This window comes from Meriones unguiculatus, chromosome 2 (genome assembly GCF_030254825.1).
Source record: "Meriones unguiculatus strain TT.TT164.6M chromosome 2, Bangor_MerUng_6.1, whole genome shotgun sequence".
NCBI lineage: Eukaryota > Metazoa > Chordata > Mammalia > Rodentia > Muridae > Meriones > Meriones unguiculatus.
In genome coordinates, this window is record NC_083350.1 from 188,989,688 (window position 1) to 189,013,157 (window position 23,470).

Here is a 23,470-nt window from a genome sequence, read left to right on the forward strand (position 1 = left end):
TTCCAGAATAGCCAGGGCAACACACACACAAAAAAAATCTTGTCTTGAAAAACCTAAAAAAAAAAAAAATAAAGAAATAAAAAGAATTGGTCTAGGTCTATATGCAAGGCATGCAAATAAGTATGGGTTGAAATAATGCACAAATTAGTGTATGAAGTGTACGAGCAGACAGGAATGCGTTGAGGGGTCCAGGAAGTCTTCGTGGTGATGTTAGAGTCATTTGTTTCCACTAAGCAGGCTCTAAGATCTTTGGTGAGGCTTCCCGGCTTTTCCTCCTCCAGCAAGCTGTCAAGCACACAGCGCGCACGCGCTGGAAAGCCACAAACCCTCCAACTCCCCACTAGGAGGAGTCGCACGGAAGCCAGACCCTCCCACTTCCCTGGTTCTCTGTCCCGCCCCTCCCAACTAGATTTCCGGCGGCCTTTGGTTGGGTTGCCGGGAATAGTAGTCTTCCGGTCCGGGCCTCCAGCTTGGTGGAGCACTGCTAGAACTACGCTTCCCAGGCAGCCTCGCGGCAGAGGGTGGCTGGGTCACCTGACCCGGACTCCGGCGACGCGATGGCGGCTCCCTTGCTGCGCTTGGGCTTCCCTGGAAGACGCTGGGCTTTAGGATGGATAGACGGCGGTTCTCGCCACCGAAGTGGAGCTCAGACTGGGCCCACATCCACCTGGGCTAGGCGACAGAGCTCAGTGGCTCAGCCTTCCCTCCACATGGCTCTGAAGCCGAGGAAAGGGTATATTTTCTTCATACCTTTAACTGAGAGTTTTAATGAGCCGGAGAGTGGTCGCCTGTATATCATGAGCAGCTGAACCTCAATGAAAACGCAAAGCCAGGCCTGCCGCCTCCACCCTCACACTTAGCTTCTGCCCTGAAGTAGGCATTATTTGCAGAACGTGCGAGTGTAAAATAGCGTTTCCTCCAGCCGTCTTCGCCCACGGAAGACTGGATTCGGTCGTACTACTAACTAGTAGCGGGTCTAGATTCCGGCTCGTAGTAGCAGCCATTTAGCATTACTAGCTATAATCCAAAAGACGGGGAGAAAGCCTGTGTACACAGCCCCGGATAGTAGAGCCTAATGTCATTGCAAGTGTTACTGTGAAACACTAGGTGTCTGGTTTTATCATGAGCGTGTTCGTCTTGATCTAGGAGGATGTAGTTGACCGATGAAATCTTCCCCCGATTATGTAAAGATTTGCTTACCCTGACCAGCCGTCAGTGTATTTTGACTTAAAGCTCCTTTTAAAATGCAGAGACAACGCAGATTTTAATTTTGTGTTGTTGAGATTGCCATTCTTTTTAGCATTTCAGTGAAGAAGAGAGAAAATGTCTAAAAGGATCTCATTTCTATTCTTTTCGTACATTAGACCATTTTCTTTCCATGCACTGAAACAGGAAATACTTTGGTAATTAGAGCACGCCGAAGCTCTGACTTGCCTAGTTTATTCCGTTCACTTGCAGGCTTTGTTTTCAAATTAAAAAGAAGGAATCACTTTTCTTATTCGATGTAGAACGTTATTTATTGAAGTGCTTAAAACAGAACTGAGTGCACATGAGTGAAAATCTGTGTCATCTAGAAGTTGCTCAGGAGAAGAACAGGAACATACATAGATTTTTATATGGAATAGTGAATTTTAATTCCCCAAAGAGAACCGAGTACTGGATCACCAGAATAGGAATGTTCAGACGAGACATTAGTATAGCATTTTATAGCATTTACTAAGATTTGCTAGCAGTCAAGTATGAACAATTGAAAGAATTTAAAATTAGATCTCAAGAGTTGGATGTGCCTTTGGAGGATGGAAAAAAAAAAGTGTTTCCTCTGATAGTTTACTGTTTTGTTTCCACAAATTTTCAGGAATGCCATGCCATGGTTGTCTATGGTATTTGTGTGACCCTCCTCCTTCTAGCTGGAGGCTGTTAACAATGAACTCAAAATGTGGTTGATAATTTATCATTTATTGAGTCATTTAATGAGTGTTTGTTAGCTAATAGGGTACAGTTAATTTATTCATCAACAAAATGACACATTTTAAAACATAAGCATATACATTTTAGTGTAAATGCAAATAAGATATTATTTGAAATGTAGCTTTATAAAAACTAACATATGGTGACCGGTGTAACTTTTAACCATTTTCTTCCCTTGTAGTGAACACAAATGGGCAGCTGTAGTAGGACTGGAAATTCATGCACAGATTGCCTCTAACTCCAAACTCTTCTCTGGAGCTCAAGTGTGCTTTGCAGCACCTCCGAATTCTTTGGTTTCTTTTTTTGATGCATCTCTGCCTGGAACTTTGCCGGTAAGATGTTCTATATTGTCTGTTTTCATTAGAAAATGTTTATGTCATAGTGAATATGAATAAGGAAATAATCGCTTAGGAAATTTTGGATAAAGGATGCATGAATTATTTATAAAGACTTATCTCTGTAATTGTGTTTCTAAATCTGAATGTATTCATAGAATCTGTTCACTCATTTCAGAAACATTTTAAATGTCTCTTACACACCAGATACTGATAAGAACTGTCTAATACAGATGAGCAAAGATCCTTGATTTAGGAGTTTGAAGATGGACGGGGCTGATATGTGTTACAGACAAGTAGGGTACAATGTGATGGTTCTTGCAAAGCCAATTCGCAAAGGGTGGTTTGGGAACCTAACGGAGGAACATGTACTTGCACAAGAGGAAGTACTGTTGTGAGAAATTGTAGCGGTGTGTCCAATTAAGGAGGGATGGCTGGAGAAACGTGGTGTCCATAGCATTTGAGAAGCCAAGTGGCTTTTCCTCTCTCATTGCCCCTTAAGTAGCTTTCTTTTCCTCTATCTTCTCATGAAAGTTGGGCATATCCTATTCTGTCAACTCTTTCTCTGACTTGTCACCTTTTCTGCCACTCATTTAGACATCCCTTTCAAACATGGTGTGTTCTAACTTCACCTCCATTGTAGCACCAATAGCCACAATTACAGTTTTTATGAGCAAGGGCTTGTTTTTCTTCATCAGAGCCAGCAGCACTGACCAGCCTCCTCTTCACAAGTGTTCTTTTTAAAGGACCTGTGTCAGTCTGTCAGCTGAGGAACATGAAAATCCTCAGACTAAGACATCACTTAAAGTATTTCACTCTTCTTCTTTGCTTGTCATTCACCCTAGCGTGATCTAGAACACTTCCCTGAAGCCATGGAAGAAGCCATGTTCTCATTTCTTTATTCTGCACCTGATAGCTGTAACAGATGAAGAACTTGAGAGTGGTCTTTGAAGATGGGGTAAAACAGTATGTGGTTGTGTAACTGGCTGTCAAATGTGGGGAAGACATGCTGATGCTCGCGGCTTCTCCAGCTTCCTCCCAACTCATCTCCTGCCTCGGACTCACAGCTGTCCCTCACACAGCTGCTCTCCAGCCCTAGTGTCTTGCTTTCAGGGGCTCTGCTCCTCAGATCTCACTTCTGTTTTACTACTTTCCTGAGGAATATTTTGCCTTCAAATGGCCTCCTATCTCCCGTCTATATATCAGCCCATATTTCTAAAGTTTTATCTGTTTCTACACAAATGATTCATCAACGTATTAAAATATAGCACTTACTTTATTGATCCTCTTACTCACCCCCCCCCCCAAATAAGTCAATGACCAGGGAAAGTATCTGCTCAGAAATGGATGTTAAAGGAAGGAATGTGTACATGAGAGTGTATAGAGAAAAAAATATATAGCTCGTGCATGAAACAAAATTTGTGTATTTTAATGATGTGTATCATATACATATATAGTTGATTTATTTGCAAGTTAAATATAAAATTAAACCACAAAAATACAGGAGAATACTCACTTTTACTTGGGATGGGAGATGTTTTATAAGTGTAAGAAGAGACTTTTATAAGGCAAAATTATGTTGTTTTGTGTATTTTTGTCATCCAACAAGTATTTGTTGACCCACTGATTATTTTAAGAGTCTGTCATAGAAAAGCAATGAAAAAAATGGGTAAAGACTTAACCTACAGAGATATCTACAGCAGGACTATCTGTAACAATGTCAGATTGGAAGCAAGCAGACTTTCTCAGTGGTCGGGGACTGGTTAAGGAAGTTGTGATAATTGTATACACTGGAGTATTGTGAAGCCACTAGTAGTGTTTATGAAGATGTTTTAGTGGGTAGGAAAATGCTAACGATAACTTTTCATTGAGACGAATAGAATGTACAAGTAGATAGATCACTTAATCTTCTTTTGCCTCAGTTTCTAACTTGCAAAGTGAGGGTAATGTATTAGGCTCATTGGATTTTTATGAGAATTAAATGAGTAAACCCTTTTAAAATGCCTAGTCACTGCAAGTAATATATGCTTCATAAATCTAATCTATTACTATTAACACATAGTGACTGGTGACTTTCATCTTGATAAAGATTCCCTTGAATTATTAAGCACATTTTTTTGCCAGTGACAGCAAAAGTAACTGCTACTCACAGCAGTTATCCTTATTTGCATTTTATCAGTTCAGTGTTCTAGACCACAAAATAACCCAGTGCCCCATCACCATAGATACAGTGAAAATTATGTGAGCCACAACAGTGTATTGGACAGACAAGTTTCTCAGTAAAAATACTTCATTTGCAACATAGAAGGCTACTAAGGTTTTTTGTTGTTGTTGTTGTTGTTTGTTTTGTTGTTGTTGTTTAATGAAGAGATTTGCTTTGTTCAAAAAGTAGTGACGTGCTGTTTCTGGGAGAGCGAAGTCTGTTTTTGTAGAGTGTATTGGTCTCTGTGGGCTTTATTCTGCCTGCTGACCTGTTAAAGAAATGCTGGCTACAGGAGCTCTGAGTGCCTGTAAGAGCAGGAGTGCTTTCAAATACCTTGAGTCCAGTCAGTGAGCTTTCTGAGTGCATGTATGCTTTTATCTGCTAATTTAACACAAACAGGACTTGTACTTTTGAATCATTGTGTGCTCTTCCCTCTGTGGTCGCCTTCATTCCTTTACTCAGCTGACATTTGTTCTCTCTACCAGGCACTAGCCCTGTATCAGCTCATAGCTGTGGGCCTGGTCTTCTTGGCCTCATGGAGCAACTAAGCACATTGATAGTACCTGCTAATACTTGTGTTACTGGTAGAAGCAGAGTGTGCTTAAAGAAAACATAGGATGGGCAGCCATAGTACAAGGAGCTCATAAAATTGACCAAGCAAATAAAGGGAATGTACACAGGAGTGCTGGCTAGTTTTACATCAGCTGAACACCAGCTAGAGTCTTCTGAGAGGAGGAAACCTCAATTGAGAAAACGCCTCCTTCAGGCTGGACCATAGGCAAGCCTGGAGAACATTTCCTTCATCAGTGATTGATAGTGGAGGGCACAGCCAGGTTTGGATGGTATTGTGCTGGTGGTCTTGGGTTCTATAAGAAAGCAGGCTGATAGGCTGGAGAAATGGCTCAGAGGTTAAGAACATTGGCTATTCTTCCAAAGGTCCTGAGTTCTATTCCCAGCAACCACATGGTGGCTCACAACCATCTATAGTGAGATCTGGTGCCCTCTTCTGGTGAGCAGGCACACATGCAGGCAGAAGCTGTATACATAATAAATAAATCTAGAAAGAAAGAAAGCAGGCAAGCAGGTTGGGAAACCATGAGGAGCAAGCCTCATTCCTCCAAGACATCAGCTCCTGCCTTCAGGTTCCCACCTGGTCTGCGTACCTGCCTTCACTTCCCTCAGTGGATTCAGGATATATTAGTCAAATAATCTTTTTCCTTCGCTTGCGTTTGGTCATGGTGTTTTATCACAGTGATACAACCTTAACTAAGACAAGAGGCCAGAGGAAACCAGAATGTGACCAGCTGTAGGGGTCAGAGCATGCTCCGTAGCCACCAGTAGTGTAGGCACGGGTCTGCCTCCTAAGCTCCCACGCATATACCTCATGCCTGCTTGTTTTTCCAGGAGGCCAAGTGACCTGGTTTTCCCGTCTTTCCTCTTCCCTCCCTTCCCAGACAAAAATCTGCAAGGTCGGCTGTGGAGACCCTGTGCGGGAGGGAGGCCTCTGAGGTTGCTCCACCTCTGAGGTGCGGGAGGGAGGCCTCTGAGGTTGCTGATGTTGACAGGAGTGGGGGTCTCTCGGCAAAGAAGCTGCAAAGCCTCCTGACTGCCTCGCGTGGAGGCTGCTAGTCAGCAGGCCTGCAGCTCACACAGAATGGCTAATGCACACTTGACTAACTCCCTGTAAAATGTAGCTTGACAGCCACAAGCCACCAGACAGTACATGATGACAGAGTCCTTAATAAAAACAAAGTCAAATAAGCTAGGAGGCAGTGGATAATGGTAAAAGATAGACAAGCTTAAGAAATGCTCAAAGACGTTAGTAACTATCCTCTAAGGCATCATAATTAAAACAAGCTCTTAGGAATTAAAATGATAGTGCCTTTTCCTATCATCCTCCCTCCCCCCAAAAAAACCTCCAAAAGAGTTAGAAAAAGTCAACCGAATCTTTCCCAAAGACAGAACAGATGGGAGGTAAGTGGAACAAGAGAAGAAACTTAGAGACTCAGCCTGGGGAGTTCAGTATCTGATGGATGGAAGATGGGTGTGAGGACGCTATCACACAGACAACACACACACATTCGATTCCTGGAATCCAAGCACATGGATCTCTGGGTGGGAGGGGCTTGCCAGCCACCCAGCACAGAGCATAAAGCCAGCTCAAATCCAGGCATGCCATTGAGTTCTTGAACATGGGGCTGAAGAGAAGATGCTGAAGCAGCTGCAAGAGGAAACGAAAGGGCTGCGCACGAGCAAAGGACAGGGAGCAGAGAGAAAGCAGGCTTCCACCTGGAGGAGAGCAGAACCAGGCTTCCACTAAAGACTGCACTATTTAGTTTACCTCGCTTCTCCTAGACATTCTTAGCAGAAAATGAACCATCCCTATCTAAAATTCTGCCCCACCACTGGGACGTGTGCTCGGAGGGCAATGTCAGTTTTACACAGGCAGTTTGTTTAGATTTGCCTTCAATTATCCAGTTCCTGGAGTAATGAAGAGTCCAGCTCGGCAGCAGCCCTGCAACCCGCAGGGAGAGGAGGAAGGCCCAGTAGAGGACTGGGGATGATGGGAGGTGTGAACAGCAGGTGCCTGTACGCTGTGCTCTCACTGAGCAGGCACAAGGAAGCAAGCAAAATCAACTACAAGAAGATGCTGTTCTAGAAAGGAAATAACGTTACTAGATCCCTCAGTAGAGAGCATATTTAAGAATAATAGAAGCACCGACACTCCCTCCAACCCCCGGAATTTAACAAAATCTGCAGCACAACTCAGATATTAGGGAGAAGAGCAGAACCATAATTGAGAGTCACATTCTAAACTACAGTGAGAGAGAGCTTGATTGATTGATTCTTCAGGAACAGCTTTGGTCCTTATTAAGAGGCTTCTGTCCTCTAGTTTCCTCTAGTTAGTAGCTTGGCTTTGTTTTGTTTCTTTTAGAAGAGGGGCAGGATTGGGTTGTTATTGTTTTGTTTACATTATTGTTATTTACATTTTTAACTGGGCAATAAGTAAGTGATCTAGAGCACCTAACAGACTTTTAGTCATGGGGATTTTTTTCACCAACGTTTTCTTTTATACACAAGATAAAATTAAGTTACTTTCCTATACTGTTTTCCATCTTCTTTTTTGTTCCCAAAGTCCAAACAGTGAAGACCCTTTCTTGCCTCCCTCTTACAGCCCTCACAGGAACTCGGGCTCCTGCGTGTGCTGGAGCCCCATCCCTTGGCCTTGGCATAGGGGACTGCCATCTTAGCAGTCTGGCTTCACGGAGTTCCGTGTTACCCACCTCATGTTGAGGGGCGAGCTCTCAGGGGTGGGCACACTCGAATTTAACAGATAGAAAGTAATGAGCAAGTCGTTGTGGTATAGTGACATAAAATGCTGGGATGTTTCCTGTTGTTATTCTCTCACCTTGAAACTCCCAGCAGGTAATTCTGGAAGGGAAGTGGACCACATCTTGTGGCTCCAAGTTCTAAAACATGTGCACTGTGTCGTTGTAACAGCTTCCCCAGCTGTCCTTCTGCCAGGCTTTAGGGAGACCGGTCACATGGCGAATGGCCAGGCAGCCGTCGCCGTCACCAGCGGGCGATGGGTTCTTCCACAGGTCCCCTGGCACAGATGATTATTTAAACATGGGAAGAGAAATACCAGACGAGGCGGCCCAGAGATCTGAAGGTGGCTGCCGCCAGGAACAGACCTGGGTTGGCTGGGCCCCCACTGCTGTTCATTTCAGCTCAAGGATTAGAAACTAAGGGTACGTGAATGAAGGCAAGTGGAAGGAGCTCAGATAAGCGCCTTTCAGAGCCCAAGGCGCGCGCTCCCGCCGTAGCCCACGGGAAGATGGGATGCTCCTTACGGAAGCTCCTTACGGAAGCACAAGTACATCTGGTAGGTGTGGCGTGCGGACTGGGGAAGCCCCGGCCTCCTGTCCTCTCCGCCCCTCTTGGGGTTGACGTCTTCTGCGCCTGGCCTGGGAGAGATGAGCTCTCAGTTCTTGTGTGCTCCAGCTGTTCCTGCTTCCTCCCTCAGTCTGGAATGATAGTGGAGAACTCCATTTTGAGTTTATTTCCCCTCAGCACTTTGAAGATGCGGCTCCACCAGCCTCGGGCATCTGTTTTCGCTGACGAGGAGTCTGTGTCTCTAGGTAATTCATTCTCTCTGGAAGCGTTCGCCAGGACGGCTTCTGCTGTGCGTTTGTTACCGCCTGTGCTCCGTGGTGCTCAGTGTGCTTTTCCACTGTGCCCTGTGCTTTAGCGATGTCTCCAGGATGAAGTCATGACAGCTTCTGCCAGGGCCCCTTGGTCTTTCTGCCTTAGTTTCTCAGCCTGCTGCAGCTTAGGTGGGTCCCAGAGTGCTGCCGTGCTCCGGAGCCACATCAGGGACTCTGCCTCCTCATCGTGGTCTTCCCCGTGGCCTGAGGCGGGGACCTCCTCCATGTTGCTCCCAGATGGAGGCAGACTTCCTGACCAGACCAGGAGCCACTCAAGATCTTTCCTACCTGGCTCAGCGTCTTGACTTCTGCTTCAGGGTGTTCGCAGTTGACCTCAGCTGGAGTTTCAGCTGCGTTCACAGTGTTCTGCTAACCGAGGTGGTTCTGTGGCAGATCAGCTGCCCTAACCTCCTGACAACCCTTGAGGTTACAATGGTTACCTCAATTGGAAGGTAAGCAGAGAAGCCAGGATTAAAACCCAGAAGGTGCGGCCTTGGCCCAGCGCTGCCCTGACCCTTGTGTCTGCCCATGGACACTGCATGGCCTTAACCTCACACCGCAGCTTTGGCCCCAGGCAATGCCCTTTCTTGCAGTGAGCTTGGCTGTTGTCTGTTAGATGTGTGCTCGTGCAAGTGTGTGCAGTTATAAACAAATGCACATGCCCACGTGGAAACATAATGCCTCCCTTCCCTACCCGTGTTCACCGAGAGTCTGCACCGTGACTGCTCTGCCACACTGCCCTCCTGAGCTCTGGCGTCATTCCTGCTTCTGAATTAGTGACCCCTCTGGATGGTTTTCAGGAGCACAGGCATTTTATCTTCTTAATTTGCCTAGTTTTAGGACTTTATGGAATTCCATCATGAATCTTCAGACTGAAAAGGTCAGCCAGCCCATTTTGCTGCTTATTGTCAGGGTTACAGCCAAAGCGAGGACAGCATTCTCTGTGTTTATTAGCCAGGGTGTACCCTCATTTATTATTTTGACCTAGAAAAACTTTCTACTGTGATCCTTAAATTATTAACTAATTATTAGCCAATGGAACTATAAGCAGGATCCTAGATTATTAGCTGAGAATTGGTTATTTCTTTTTTATCAACATTAGTTTAGTTTCTCTTATTGAAATACTCTAGATGTGAAATGAGAAGAAAATTAGGAACAAAATGTGTTTATTTGCTAAATTGTCATAGGATTTAGTCGTCTATTCATTCCACAATTGGGCAAAAAATGTTTCCAGGCATGGTGAGATTTTATCAAGGCGTTGGGTTTGTTTGAAGTATGTGCCAGTGCAAACCTGCCTGCTCTCACATACGCACACATCCTTCACGCTCACTGTGATGTCGACTGCCTGAGCCTTCCTTGTTCAGTCCATTTCTGAGCAGGAGACAACTAAGGACACTTACCCTTTCTGCCCCTTCAGGTAGCGATGCTCAGTGTGGCCCAGTAGATAAACTCCTCTGATAATCAGGATGTGCCATTGATTAAATTAATGCAGCCCAGTGACCTGTTCTGGTTTTCCGTCTCTGGAAGCTCCTATCTATGTGTAAGAGCAAACGTAGGTAAAGACAATAAAAGCCATTTCTCTTTTGCAAAGGCGCTCTTCTCTTCTGTCACTGTCCATCTGTCTAAAAGAGCATTTGTGGCTTTCCATACAGAGGTGTTTAGAATTGGCCCTGGCAGCTGTGGACTGAAACTGGACCATTGTTTGCTACCTTTTACAGAATTTTTATTCACAAGAGTCTACACTATTAACAGCAAAGCACAGTAGAGGAGAATAAATACTTGATGCGCACCACCTGGGCGTGATAACAGCGCGCACAGCACACGTGCCGGTGTTCATTCTTGAACCCACGCCTGCAGATTGCACCAGCAGAGGCCTGGCCTCTCTGAAAATGACGATCCAGGGCTTTTATAGAGTGCTCTGGGCTTGATTAATTTTTAAAATCCTCCTGACATGTATTTAAAGTTAGGTAAGTCAGCAATATTCCTGTTCTCTAAAAGCCAGTCTCACTAGTAGCGTGTTTGGAAGGGCCTACTCAGTTTAGAAGTACCTGACTGACCTGGAGAGGGTCAGCTGATAGGCCTTCCTGACCCCGAGTTCTGAATTCTGAGACTCGAGAAAACAGGTCCGGAAACCCTGGGGAAATGCGCTGTGGTGCCATCTGTGTATAGTTCTTCGTCCACTCACACTTAGGTGATGTTTATCCGGGCAAGTTAGAAGAGAACCTGTGAAAGTGTTCTGTTAACATGGTTTTTGTTTTCATTTCTGTGATTTACTTTAATGAAATCTGAGGATGTTATAATTCAGTGATGTCCTCAGACTTTACTCCTGTCAGTCACTCTGAGTCCCTGTTACAGTCGTGCTCCTGCTTTGTAGAATGTGGTGTTCCGGGATGGGCAGTTTTGCATGTATCTCTTCTCCTTAAAGCAGGGGTGTGTGAGCACAGGCTTACATGAGTGGAGGGTTCTCTTCATCTCTTAAACTGTTCCCGTGATCTAGCCTTTCCCCCTTTGTGCAGCATTCACTGCGTGTGCGCTGTGGGTATGCCAATGATTTGACCTTCTGTCAGTGTGTTGCTTCGTACAGCTGATGGCTCATCCCTTTGTGTGTTGTTCAGAGGGATGTCTGTTTAAGGTTCTGAAAAAGCAGTTCAGGGATCTTTCGGGGCAACTCGATAGACTTTGCTTAGAACATGGATGCGATGGCTATTCCCGTTTGCCACCTCGACTGTCTCTGGAATGAACTACGGTCCACAAGTGGAGGGCACACCTATGATCCTGATCTTGAGTCTGGAAGACGCAGGCTTCTGATTCAGATTGACCCAGGTCTTTGATCCAGACCTTGAGGCATAGTGGTCATGGTCGTAATGAAAAGGAATTAAAGAAAAGCCAAGGTCTAGGTTTGGTGGTACACACCTTTAATCCTAGCATTCAGGGGTCAGAGGTATGCAGATCTCTGAGTTCAAGATCAGTCTACAAAGCAACTTCCAGGACAGCCAAGCTTAGGCAGTGAAGGAAGCCATGGAAAACAGAAAGCTGGTGAAGACATAATAGAATAAGGGGCCATTCTCCAGCCCCAGCAAGCAGCAGAACTTGGGAGCTTGGCCACGGGGCTCTGGCTTTAGTCAAGAACAGAGAAGGGTTATGGAGTCTCCCTCCACCGAGGCGTGGCAGGAGTGCTGCGTGGAGGCCTGGGGAAGCCATCGCCTTTCCGTGCAGCATGGAGTTGAAGTTTCCTTGGAGCCTTCAAGATGTTAGAGCTGCCAGAGCTGTGGGATTCCTGCCGAGCAGAGCAGCTAACAGGGAGGGGGGGGAGGGTGTGGAACCAGCCCCAGAGAGCTCCGTTATGACTGGTAGAGTAAATGCAAGCAAAGCTCTACATAGAGCCTTGTCCTACCAGGAAAATATGCAGACAGTGCAGGAACCATTCTTGAGGCTGCAGATGTCATGAGAGCAGAGTAGGAAGAAATTGGTAAATCCTTTGGTCTGGTCCTTCTAATGGACAGGAGGAAGTGACTGGCCCATCCTGCTCGCACAATCACTTTCCTGCTCAGAAGCAGTGTTCCTCTCAGTTTAATGCTCAGGTTCTGTGTTAGGCAGGGTTCACTGGAGAAGACGACCTTGAGGAGAGTGAACATCTCTGGGTACTCCGGTTGTGACTGACAGGGGAGGGGCTGAGAACATGGTGGCCGCCCAGTCCACAGGCTGAGTGCGCCAGCATGCTGGCACTGAAGGCTTGCTGGGCCCTGCAGAGCCCCTGGTCTTCAGTCCACGTGGAAGCAGGAAGAAGCTGTGTTCTGACGCCAGTAAAGAATGGCAGCAGGACAGCAACAGGGCAGATGTGCTCACCAGCAAGGAGTGAGCGTGGGCGAGTAGGAGCAGCAGCACTGTCCCTTGGGCCTCCTCATGTGTGGGCTGTGGTGGGCTGCTGTGCAGAGCGCTGCTCACTCTGGGGACCTCCCACCACACATTGCTTCAGGAAATGCCCTCACACCCCACCACAGGTCAGCTGGATGATTACGGTTCCCGTTGTGTTGACAACCAAAAGCTACCACCCCAGTTTCCAACCCATGTTCTTCTGTAGTTGGAGTCCAGGAGCTTTGACTTAGGCGGGTGGCTATTATCCAATAGATAGATAAATGTGCGAATATGTACACATGTATCTCAGACATGAGGAGTATCCACAGATATTTATACATGTCCTCCGAGCCGCTTACTATATACGTGTAGGGCCTCGACTGCCCAGCATTGACATTGCTATTGCTTGTATGTCCATGTCTGATGGCCTCTGGTTATGAGATTCAGACCCAGAGAGAGAGAAAAGCAGTGTGCAAGTTTTAACCCAAATACCCAGAGTCCATGGCTGTGTGCGGAGGACAGCCACTTCAGGCTGCCACTGTTCAGCATTCAAGCTTTGACAATAACAGATTCACTTTAGACTCTTGTATTTTATTCCAGTTTAGATCATTTTCTCTGTACTGTCTTCTAACTCATTGGTTTTCTCTTTAATATGTCTGGTTTTTCCTTTTTAAAAATTTTACTATGGATGTCTCATTCATGGAGATTTTGTTATGTTTCAAATGTCTTGTTTTCTGAAAGAATGCCTTCCTTCTTAATATGTTAGGATTTTGGTTTCTTCAAGAACTTTACATCTACTCATTTTATTTATTGGCTGTGTTTAATAATCATACAGCCTGAAGGTTGGTGATTGCCTGTGTGTGTGTCTTGTAAGTTTGGTTGATGAAGGGCTGACAATAGAGGTCTGTTAGTGGTTCGCTTGAGAGAGAGTCTTTTCAGAGACCTCCTTTATTGGCTGGAGTCCAGTGCTCTCATTGTAAGGTACACTTCATTTATCTTTTAGTTTGAGGATTCCTGGAGCACGGAGTTAGGAAATGTGGCCTGAGCTTGTTTGAGAGCAGCCCGTTAGTCCTTAGGGCTGGCTCCTGCCAACATAAAATTCCAGCTGAGACTTCACTAAGGTGGACACCGCACACAGGCCTCTGGGAACATTTTAGCCTAAACTATTGCAGTGGTCTCTCTCATCTCTCCCTTAATGAATCAGTCCCTTAAGCGCTGTGTGGGAATGAGGTCACCTCATCCTTCTGAAGGAGAACAGAAGGCAGTAGGGTAGCACGGACTGGAGCAGTAAAGACTGGAGTTCATTTCCTCCTCTATCGTCACTCTGAGAGCCTGGAGGGACCTTGTCAGCCTTGCTCAGGTGACTCCTGGGTCTCCAGAGCAGGGTTTCAAGAGTCTGCTCCTTTGTGCCATGTCCTGTTTCTGGGCAGCAGGCTCGGCTCTCCAGTCTCAGTCTTGACGAGACAGTGTAGGTGTTACGTCTAGGAAGGGCTTTTGTCCCGTGTGCATGTTCTCTCTGATTGGTTTCTTTTCCTTTTAGAATGTGTCCTCCAACATGATAGGCTTCAAGAGCTCTTGTGAGAGGGCCGGCTCCGCCCTTAGACCTCTGACTTGTTTCAGACGAACTTTGTCTGCACAGCACAAAAAAGTCTGTAGAAGTAGAAAAGAGGGTAAGAGTGTATAGAAAATAAAATAAAACATGAACACATTACCAAAGGTGCCAGGAGGCCAACGCCTAGGAGTCTTTTGGTGACATAAATATGTAGTAGTTAAAAAAATACCTAACAGTGTTCTGTGACGGATGCTATTTCTGTTTGACATTCTGGTAGCTCACAGGCTTTGTTCTAGTGATTTATACTCATGCCTGTAATGAAATGCAGCCTGAAGTCATGCTGCTGGGCACCATTCATTTTCCCATGGACAGTTCTGGAACTAAAAACTTGCAGCAGACCTGGGAAAGCACTTCTGTCCCAGCGTATGCCTAGCCTTGGTGGCTGCCATTGGACTTCCTGTACTTCAGGTTGTCCTTGTGATGCTGGGGATGGGCTGGTTCTAGACAGATTTTATCAGAAGAAGCACGACCTTCCTGGAGGATGCAGCACAATCGTAAGGACTTGGTGAAACTCCTGCTCCCTCTGTGCAGTGAGACCTGCAGTCGGGCAGGTGGAGAGGAGCTCGTTATCTGTCAGCCTGGGTCCTGATGATTGCTTGATTGATACCTACACTTGGTATGTGGCCAAATGGCTTCTAAAACTTCCTGCCAGCTTGACCTTGGCTTCCTTAACCTGCAGGCCTTCCCAGTGTAAGGAAGGACCTGCATCTGACAAGAGACTGTCACGTGGCCAGAGTAGCTGTGCGCGCCCCTCACCCAGAGGAGCTCCTTCCGGCTTTGTCCTGAGGATTTAGACAAGAGCCTCCAGGGCCGGTCCACGTGTGGCCAGTTCAGGCTCTCAGGTCGCTTGTCAAAACGGTGACTCTTTGCAGGGACAGAGGGCATAGCATAGAAAGGCCTGGTGTTCAGGGGCAAGGGGGCTCTTGAGGAGTGTGAGCACGAGGCTGATTTAGCATCTGCGGCACTTCCGGAAGGAGAAGTGAGACATTCGGGTGGGCTCTGAGCAATTCTGTGTTCACCCTACAAGTCTGTAGTTGTGGTTTGCCTGAGGCCTCTGGACAGACCTTTCTGAGGTGGGCACTGTTGGGTGCTCTTACTTCCACATTTAGCATGGGGGCTGGGGAAGATCTGCTGCCTTCTACAATGTGACATCTTGGGGAATGTTTTCCCTCAGCTCTTTTTAGAATCTTGGCAAAGCTAGGAAGTCATTTTGCCTTGGCATCTAGGGATGGCAGACGTGGGCAGGGTGATTCTGGCAGTTGGGTGATCGGGCTGTGCTGTGATGAGGAACAGAGTGCTTTCTGTTCCTCATGGCGGGGAGTTCTCGCCAGTGAGCCTTTGGCCTCTCGGCCTTGTCCATCAGCCACGTCCTTGGAGAAAAGGCTAGAGCTGGCAGGAGCAGTAGGTGGACATGAAAATACACTAGGCTACTGGAGAGCCTAGTAGCCTTAAGATAGTCCATTCTAAATTTTCAGTCTTTTTCTCGGGTATAGAAGCAAGAATCATAATCAAGGGTCATTTTCTGCATGCTCTGCAGCCTCCTTAGGAGACCCAGACAGGTGGGCATCCCTGATTGTCAAACTCACACACGACCCCAGTGAGCAAAGTCAGGGACACCAACCCCACTCCGTAGGTGAGGCAGCTGAGGGCTTGATTTTCCCAGTGACAGGGAAGCCAGCAACCAACCTGAAAGTATGGGGCGGATTGCCTTGCTTCCAGTCTTAGTGAAGAGCACCAGGCTGTGTTGCCTTCTGCGCTATTTGCTAATTGTTCATTTTCAACAAAATATAATGGTGAGTTTTTCTTCCCAGCTTTTGTAAGCCTTGAGAATGCCTGCAGCCGGTCACCACCTTTGTTTAAGCGTCCTAGTCAGCTGGCCGCCCTCTTTACCTCAGTTCTTATTCCATTTGTGTGTCTCTGTAGACAGGCCTGTGTCCACGAAAGCACCGCCTTGACTCTCAGCTGGCACACAGATTTCATTTGGTTTACTGCAGTATGCAGTTCTTGACTTTCCATCGTTAAAGTGTAAACACTTTCATTTTGTCATGGCCAGTAGGGTGGCAGAGCTCAACACCCACCGCTCTCCTAAACTCGCTTAACAGCACAGCAATCTGAGTGGTAGTTGATCCTGACATTCAGTAACAGAAACCCTTCTTTTAGAAAAGCATAGGTTAGGAAGCGTGCACACACATGTACATAGTAAGCAGCAGGAGGAAAATGTCAGTGGAAAAGAAGCTCAGCTGTAATTTTTGGGGGAGTTAAATGTATTTAACTCTTTCCTTCTTTCTTTTAAGATTTTGTATTGTTATCAGTTACATGTATGTGCTTTTTTATGTACACAAGCATACAGTGCTCTTGGAGGCCAGAGGCATCGTTCAGATCACCTGGAGCTGTGAGTGCCTGACGTCGATGCTGGGACAGAGCTCAGGCCCCTGCAGGAGCAATGCACTCTGCATGGCTGAGCCAGCTTCCAACTCTGACGAATATGTTTTCAATGGGAAAAGATACAACTGGTGAAATAGAATGGGAGAAGGAATGGGGTGGATTGAATCCAAATACATATGCAAGAATTAATGTTAGATAAAATATTTTATCCTTTTAAAAGAATGAATCTTTTGTATTCTAAAAACTGAACATGGCTATGTGTGTGTAATATTTTTAAGTTCTAAGTTTTGTGGGGTGGTCTGTTCACGGTATTTTTTGTTCCATTTTACTGAGAGTTGCACCATACGCCATCGCCTGTATAGGGCTATCGCGTATAGCTTAATCTACGACAGAGGAAGGCTCTGCCGATACAGTTAGGACATAGGGTGCTTTCATTTCTTTTTTTTTTTTTTTTATTTTTTCCTTTTCATTTACTTGCTTCTTTTTTTCCCTTTCTTAAATTTAATTTTATTTTTAATTACGCTTTATTTACTTTGTATCCCCCCTCTAGTTCCCTCCCTCCTCCCCTCCCAACCCCTCCCTTCCTCCCTTTTCCACACATGCCCTTTCCCAAGTCCACTGGTAGGGGAGGGTTTCTTTTTCTTCCTTCTGATCCTAGTCTGTTAAGTCTCATCAGGAGTGGCTGCGCTATCTTCCTCTGTGGCCTGGTAAGGCTGCTCCCCCCTCAGGGGAGATGATCAAAGAGCAGGCCAACCAGTTGATGTCAGAAGCAGTCCCTGTTCCCATTACTATGGATCTCACTTGGACACTGAACTGCCATGGGCTACATCTGTGCAGGGGTTCTAGGTTATCTCCATGCATGGTACTTGGTTGGAGTATCAGACTCAGGAAAGACCCCTGTGTTCAAATTTTCTGGTTCCATTGCTCTCCTTGTGGACCTCCTGTCTTCTCCAGATCTTACTATTTCCCACTTCTTTCATAAGATTCCCTGCATTATGCCCAAAGTTTGGCCATCAGTCTCAACATCTGCTTTGATAGTCTGCAGGGCAGAGCCTTTCAGAGACCCTCTGTGGGAGGCTCCTAACTTGGTTCCTGTTTTCCCCCTCTTCTGATGTCCATTCTCTTTGCCTTTCTGGATGGGGATTGAGCATTTTAGCCAGAGACCCCCTCTAGATTAGTTTTTTTAGGTATACATATTGTAGTAGGTTTATCCTATATTATATGTCTATATGAGTGAGTATATGCCATGTGTGTCTTTCTGCTTATGGGATAGCTCACTCAGGATGATCCTTTCCAGTTCCCACCATTTACCTGCAGATTTCATGATTTCCTTGTTTTTTTATTGCTGAGTAATATTCCATTGTGTAGATGTACCACAATTTCTGTATCCATTCTTTAGTTGAGGGACATCTGGGTTGTTTCCAGCTTCTGGCTATTACAAATAAAGCTACTAAAAACATGGTGAGCAAATGTCCTTATTGTGTATTTGAGCCTCTTTTGGATATATGCCTAGGAGTGGTATAGCTGGATCCTGAGGGAGCGCTATTCCTAGTTGTCTGAGAAAGCGCCAGATGGATTTCCAGAGTGATTGTACAAGTTTACATTCCCAGCAGCAGTGGAGGAGGGTTCCCCTTTCTCCACAACTTCTCCAGCATGTGTTGTCACTTGAGTTTTTGATCTTGGCCATTCTCAGGGTCGTTTTGATTTGCATTTCCCTGATGGCCAATGACTTTGAGCATTTCTTTAAGTGTTTCTCTGCCATTCGATGTTCCTCTAGCGAGAATTCTCTGTTTAGCTCTGTTCCACATTTTAATTGGATTACTTGATTTGCTGCTTTTCAACTTCTTTAGTTCTTTATATATACTGGATATTAGCCCTCTGTCAGATAAAGGGTTGGTGAAGATTTTTTCCCAATCTATAGGCATTCGTTTTGTTTTGATGATGGTGTCCTTTGCTTTACAGAAGCTTTTCAGTTTCATGAGGTCCCATTTGTTGATTGTTGCTCTTAGAGCCTGTGCTCTTGGTGTTGTGTTCAGGAAGTTGTCTCCTGTACCAATGAGTTCCAGGGTCTTCCCCACTTTTTCTTCTAACCGATTTAATGTGTCTGGTTTTATGTTGAGGTCTTTGATCCACTTGGACTTTAGTTTTGTGCAGGGTGACAAGTATGGATCTATTTGCATTTTTCTACATGTAGACATTCAGTTAGACCAGCACCATTTGTTGAAGATGCTATCTTTTTTCCATTGTGTGGTTTTGGCATCTTTGTCAAAGATCAGGTGTCCATAAGTGTGTGGGTTTATTTCTGGGTCTTCTATTCAATTCCATTGATCCTCCAGCCTGTTTCTATGCGTAGTTTTTATTACTGTTGCTCTATAGTACAGCTTGAGATCAGGGATGGAGATACCTCCAGAAGATCTTTAATCACTTTACAGCCTGATCCCAGCCCCCTCCCTCTCTCCTCCCAGGTCCACCCACACTCCTCCCTTTCCATGTTCCCCTCTCCCCTTCTCAGAGAAGGGGTACCTAAGGTACCCCCCACCCCAGCAGCTCAAGTCTAGCAAGACTAAGAAGGATGCTTTCAGTTCTAAAACTTATTTTTAGCAACAGTCAATGGCAGCTTCAGGTGCCTGTGATTCACAGGTTAGCACCCAGGCAAGTAGCCCCGCCTCCCCAGCTCCCACTTCCTCTGTTTTGTGGGGGTTTTAGCACACCTCATTGTCCTTCCTCCCCCTGCGTTTTAGTTTTGAAATCACTCACATTTCCAGGAGAACTGGAAGAACAGCATGGTGAATGTTCTCCTTGTCCCAGTTTCCCCTGTTAGGTGAGCCACCTGAGACTCGGTCACAGGCAGTATATACAGCACTTTATTTCTAAAGATCTCCCATCTGTCACCTGGGAACAAAAATACATTCTCATGTGTGGATTCCTGTTAAGTCGCGCTCAGAAAAACTTACCTTGACACACATCAGTTGGCACAGTTCACATGTGTCTCTTTTGTTTCTCCATTCTAGAATCTAGCCAAAAACTGTACGTTTAGTTGTCATATTTCTGTGGTCTTGGTTTTTAAATTTCTTCCTCTCTCCCCTCATCACTCCTTCCTTTGCCTTCTTTCATTTTTCCTTCACAAATTGACATTTTATAAAACATGTCCAGGCCAGCTATCTTATCTTATCCTATGCTGTTGAAACATTCATAATTATGGGGATTATTGCCCACCAGTAGCTTGGTATGTGCACACACATGCACATTCTCTTTCTCTTCAAATTTCCATGAGTGTTTCTGTCTTCCCAGGAAGCCTCTGAAAAGCTGCTAGAGTCTTGCAGCGCCTCCTCATGTCTCAGCACATCCCTGGGGACGCTCCAGGCTGCTAACAGCTCAGGGACAGGTGTTCAGAGGAAGGCATCTGATACTCACAGGCTTTTGTCCTCTCAGTTCCTCTCTCCTTTGACAGTGAGGACACAGCTGCTGTTTTTACTTAAGAGTCTAGCTAGTTCAAGTCAGTTGCTTCTCAGCCATAATCAAATCTTTCAACTTGGTCCTGATCTAACCTTCTGTGTATGGAGGAAAGCTAACCTTGCCTTGACTGTTTGGGGCATATGACTCGTCAGATGGAATCAGGTGTTTCTTATCAGCCCCTGGCTGTGCTCAGGTTTCAGTGATGTGACCCATTTGTGACTCCACGAAGTCTCTCCAAGTGTGGAGTCTCAGCTGTAAACTGAGGACAAGTCAGAAAGGCTCCCATTCTGTGTGGGAGCACATACGAAGTGAAGAGGTTTGCACAGCCAAGCCTTTCCCCATGGAAATACTCTTGGAAAGTTTTAAGTTAGAATCATGAATAGGGAGAAATATTTCTGCGTTAAAAATCTTGGCCCCATCTCAAAATTTGTCAAAAAGAACATTTTATTTTTATTTTTAATTTGGCTGGTTGGCTGCTTTTGTCTTTTCCCCTTGATTCTTAATGGCTCTGTCTTTTCTCCACGACGTCACAGCATTTTTAATTGAGAAGATAGGAGATCACAGCTCTGGTCATAGTGAGGGCAGTGTAGGGAAGGCGGGAGCACGAATCCAGCTTATTAGAAATCCATTTCCTTTACCTGAGAATGAGAGCTTTGCCCAGCCACAGGTGAGTGTACAATGTTGAGCAAGAAAATGTTGCTTTGCTCTAAAGACAGAAAATGAAGCAATGACACCTACCAACACACTGAGAATATGGTCTCCGTTCTGCTGGAGATAGCACAGAGGTGACCACAGAAGGCGCTGGCTATCGTGTCAGGGGAAGGGGGGTGTTGACGGAGTATGTAACCGTGACACCTGTTCCCCCTTGCTGTGGGTTGTGAATCCAGGCCGACGGATCTCTAGGGCTGCCTGAGCCTTTTCCTGTTAGACTCCCAGGTTCCCTTGGAAGGCTGGTGGAGGATCCCGCAGTGCACGCCTGGCCTCACTAACACCCCCTTCGGAATCCAGGGTCTCCAGTCACCTCCGGGGCAGACGTCCTTCATGGTGATGCTGGGGCAATCGGACAAAGCAAAGATTCTTCCCTCCACAGATGAGGAAGCACACCTGAAGTGCCAGGTCTCTCAGAAAGGCCATAGAGCATCAGCACAATGATACTAAGGTTCAGACCCAAGTTTGTCTGACTCAGTCTCAAGAGCCTGTTTTGAGATCGGGTTCTGCCACTGGGTAGTACCAGATAAGTAACTGTGGAAGACCTGCGGGACTAGAAGAGACCAGTTAACCTGTATACCCAGTTTTGGGTTTTACCGGTTGCCAACCCCCTACCACCCCCTTCCTTTCCCATCTAATTGCTGACCAACCAAGAGGAGCCCAGGCCAATGACTTCCAATGCCAACATGAAATCAAAATAACCAGTAAGTGTTGTGGGAGAAATCTTATTTCTTCTTTTTTTTTTTTTTTTTTTAACCCAGATTGGGGGCAGGCCCAATGCTGACATAGGCCATAGGATTGCTTTTCATCACTTAAATCCCCAGGGGTTAATCTCAGACATTAGTGTCCTGTAATCCAGGAAGGAGCAGTGCCCGCAGCTGGGATTGCTGGCAGGCAGAGACAGGAGAAAAATGAGGCTTCCGGTGCTTTAAACCAAGGCAATGTTCTTCCCCTCATCTTGACTACCCGTGAGGAGAAGAGCTGGCACAAGATGGCAGAAATGGAGGGGGGGTGGGATGGAGCTCCCGGTCACACGGCCTTCTTTCCAGAGGGGTACGTGTGCCCCGCCCCCGCTTGAGGAGGGACTTAGAAAGAACAGAGCAGCATCTTGTCCAGTGCTCAGTGAGAAGAACGTGTGTAAGTTTTGTGATAGAAGCTATGTGAGTACCCACACACATGCCCAGTGACTGTACCAGCCAGTCCTCTCAGTGGTCAGAGTTCAAATGCATGCCCTTCACTGAGTCACCAGTTTAACAGGTTTACCTACAGTAGCAGAGAGCTTGTAAATCTGTGTAGGGCGTTGATGAAAGGGCTCAATGGAAAGGCATAGGGTGAGGAAGTGGGAGCTGTTTTCTCTATGGTAATGAAAACATATCATGTGGTGGCTTGCTCTGACTACGAATCAGTTCGTGCTTTGAGACAAATTTATGGTTAGCACTAAGATGGAGGCCCGTTTTACTGCTTTATTTTTACTTAATAAATTTTAATTACTTTCTCTCCGTAAATTAAACCATTTACCCTGCTATATCCTAATTATCGGATTTGTCATCTATAGCATAAATTTCAAAGAAGAATTGCTATTTGGGCTTTGGGGGGACGACACCTCATCGTCTCCATTTTAATGCTCCAGGAGCTGGATCTCGGTGGCGGGCGACAGTTGTGCTGCGTTGCCTCATCTTTTGAAGGATGAACGATGGTATTCGTGGGCAAACCGTGCCGTAGCACCATGGCTCGCCAGGCAGACGCAGAGCAGGCCTCACAGGAATGGCGTGAGGTGCAGACGACTTTGAAAGACATACATTTTTCCTTTGAAATGCACCCCAGATATTTCCCAGGGACAGGTCTAGAGTCAGTTTTAATGAACTATTTTTATAATTTGTATACTTTTCCATAAAAATGCTCCAGTCCTAGAGACTTCCCTTGAGTAGGTCGTGAACCCTTATTCTGTCAATTCACTTGACAACTCCTTTCCTAGTCGCAGATACACACTGGAGCCCATCCGTTCAAGCCAGTGGCGCATACCTTGCTTATGCAATTAGTAGCATGTCATCATTTCTGTCTTCCAGTGTGTGAAAAAAGAGCCCACAGAATTATAGTTTTATGTTGACCAGACAGACTGAGAATGCAGCATTTTATTATTTATTTATCAAAAGAAAAAGTCATAAAATGGATGGAGCAGTATGTGTTCTTGCTGTTACAGTCGAAATCTGCACCAGGTTTATGTGTCTCATTCCCCTGCTCTTCCTGGTTCCCAGTGAGGGCCCATGTCAGCCAGCTCTTGGCTGGGTTTGGCCAGCAGGATCCTTTGCTGAAAAATGGCAGCTAGGAGGAAGGAAGCAATGGGGTGCTTCTTCTTTTTTCTCTGCCTTCTTCAGCCCCTGCGTGTGTGTGTGGGGGGGGTTCTGTTTTTGTTTTGTTTTATTTCCAACTCCAGCTCCCCAGCTTCTGGGAAGCAGCTCCATCTTGTTCCCAGTTCTTCAGTAGCCCCGCATTTCCCAATTCCTGCAGTCCTAGGATTAGACTGGCTTTTTGCTGTAGAGAATTCCCCCTGGTTGCCTCATGGTGCCCTCTGTGACATCTCCACCCTTCTGTCATCTAGGTAATGAAGTCTTTGCTCTTAATTTGTTCTGTTTTACATGCTAAGAGCATTTTCCTTCTCCTGACTGATACGTTTCTAGAACAGCTTTGCTTTTATCTCATAGCTATCGCCGTTGGGATGTTGATAAAGGGAATGTTAAAT

General features: G+C 45.8%; 1 protein-coding gene across 1 annotated transcript in view; it reads left to right on the forward strand.

The window, feature by feature from the left end:
- Positions 1–531: 531 nt before the first annotated feature.
- Positions 532–23,470, forward strand: part of Gatb (glutamyl-tRNA amidotransferase subunit B) — a 70,044-nt gene continuing 47,105 nt past the window's right edge. The window contains exons 1-2 of the mRNA XM_021652500.2: positions 532–733; positions 2,150–2,300. Of these exons, the coding sequence (XP_021508175.1) occupies positions 558–733; positions 2,150–2,300 (327 nt within the window). The 5' untranslated portion in view covers positions 532–557. The remainder of the gene's footprint in view (positions 734–2,149; positions 2,301–23,470) is intronic.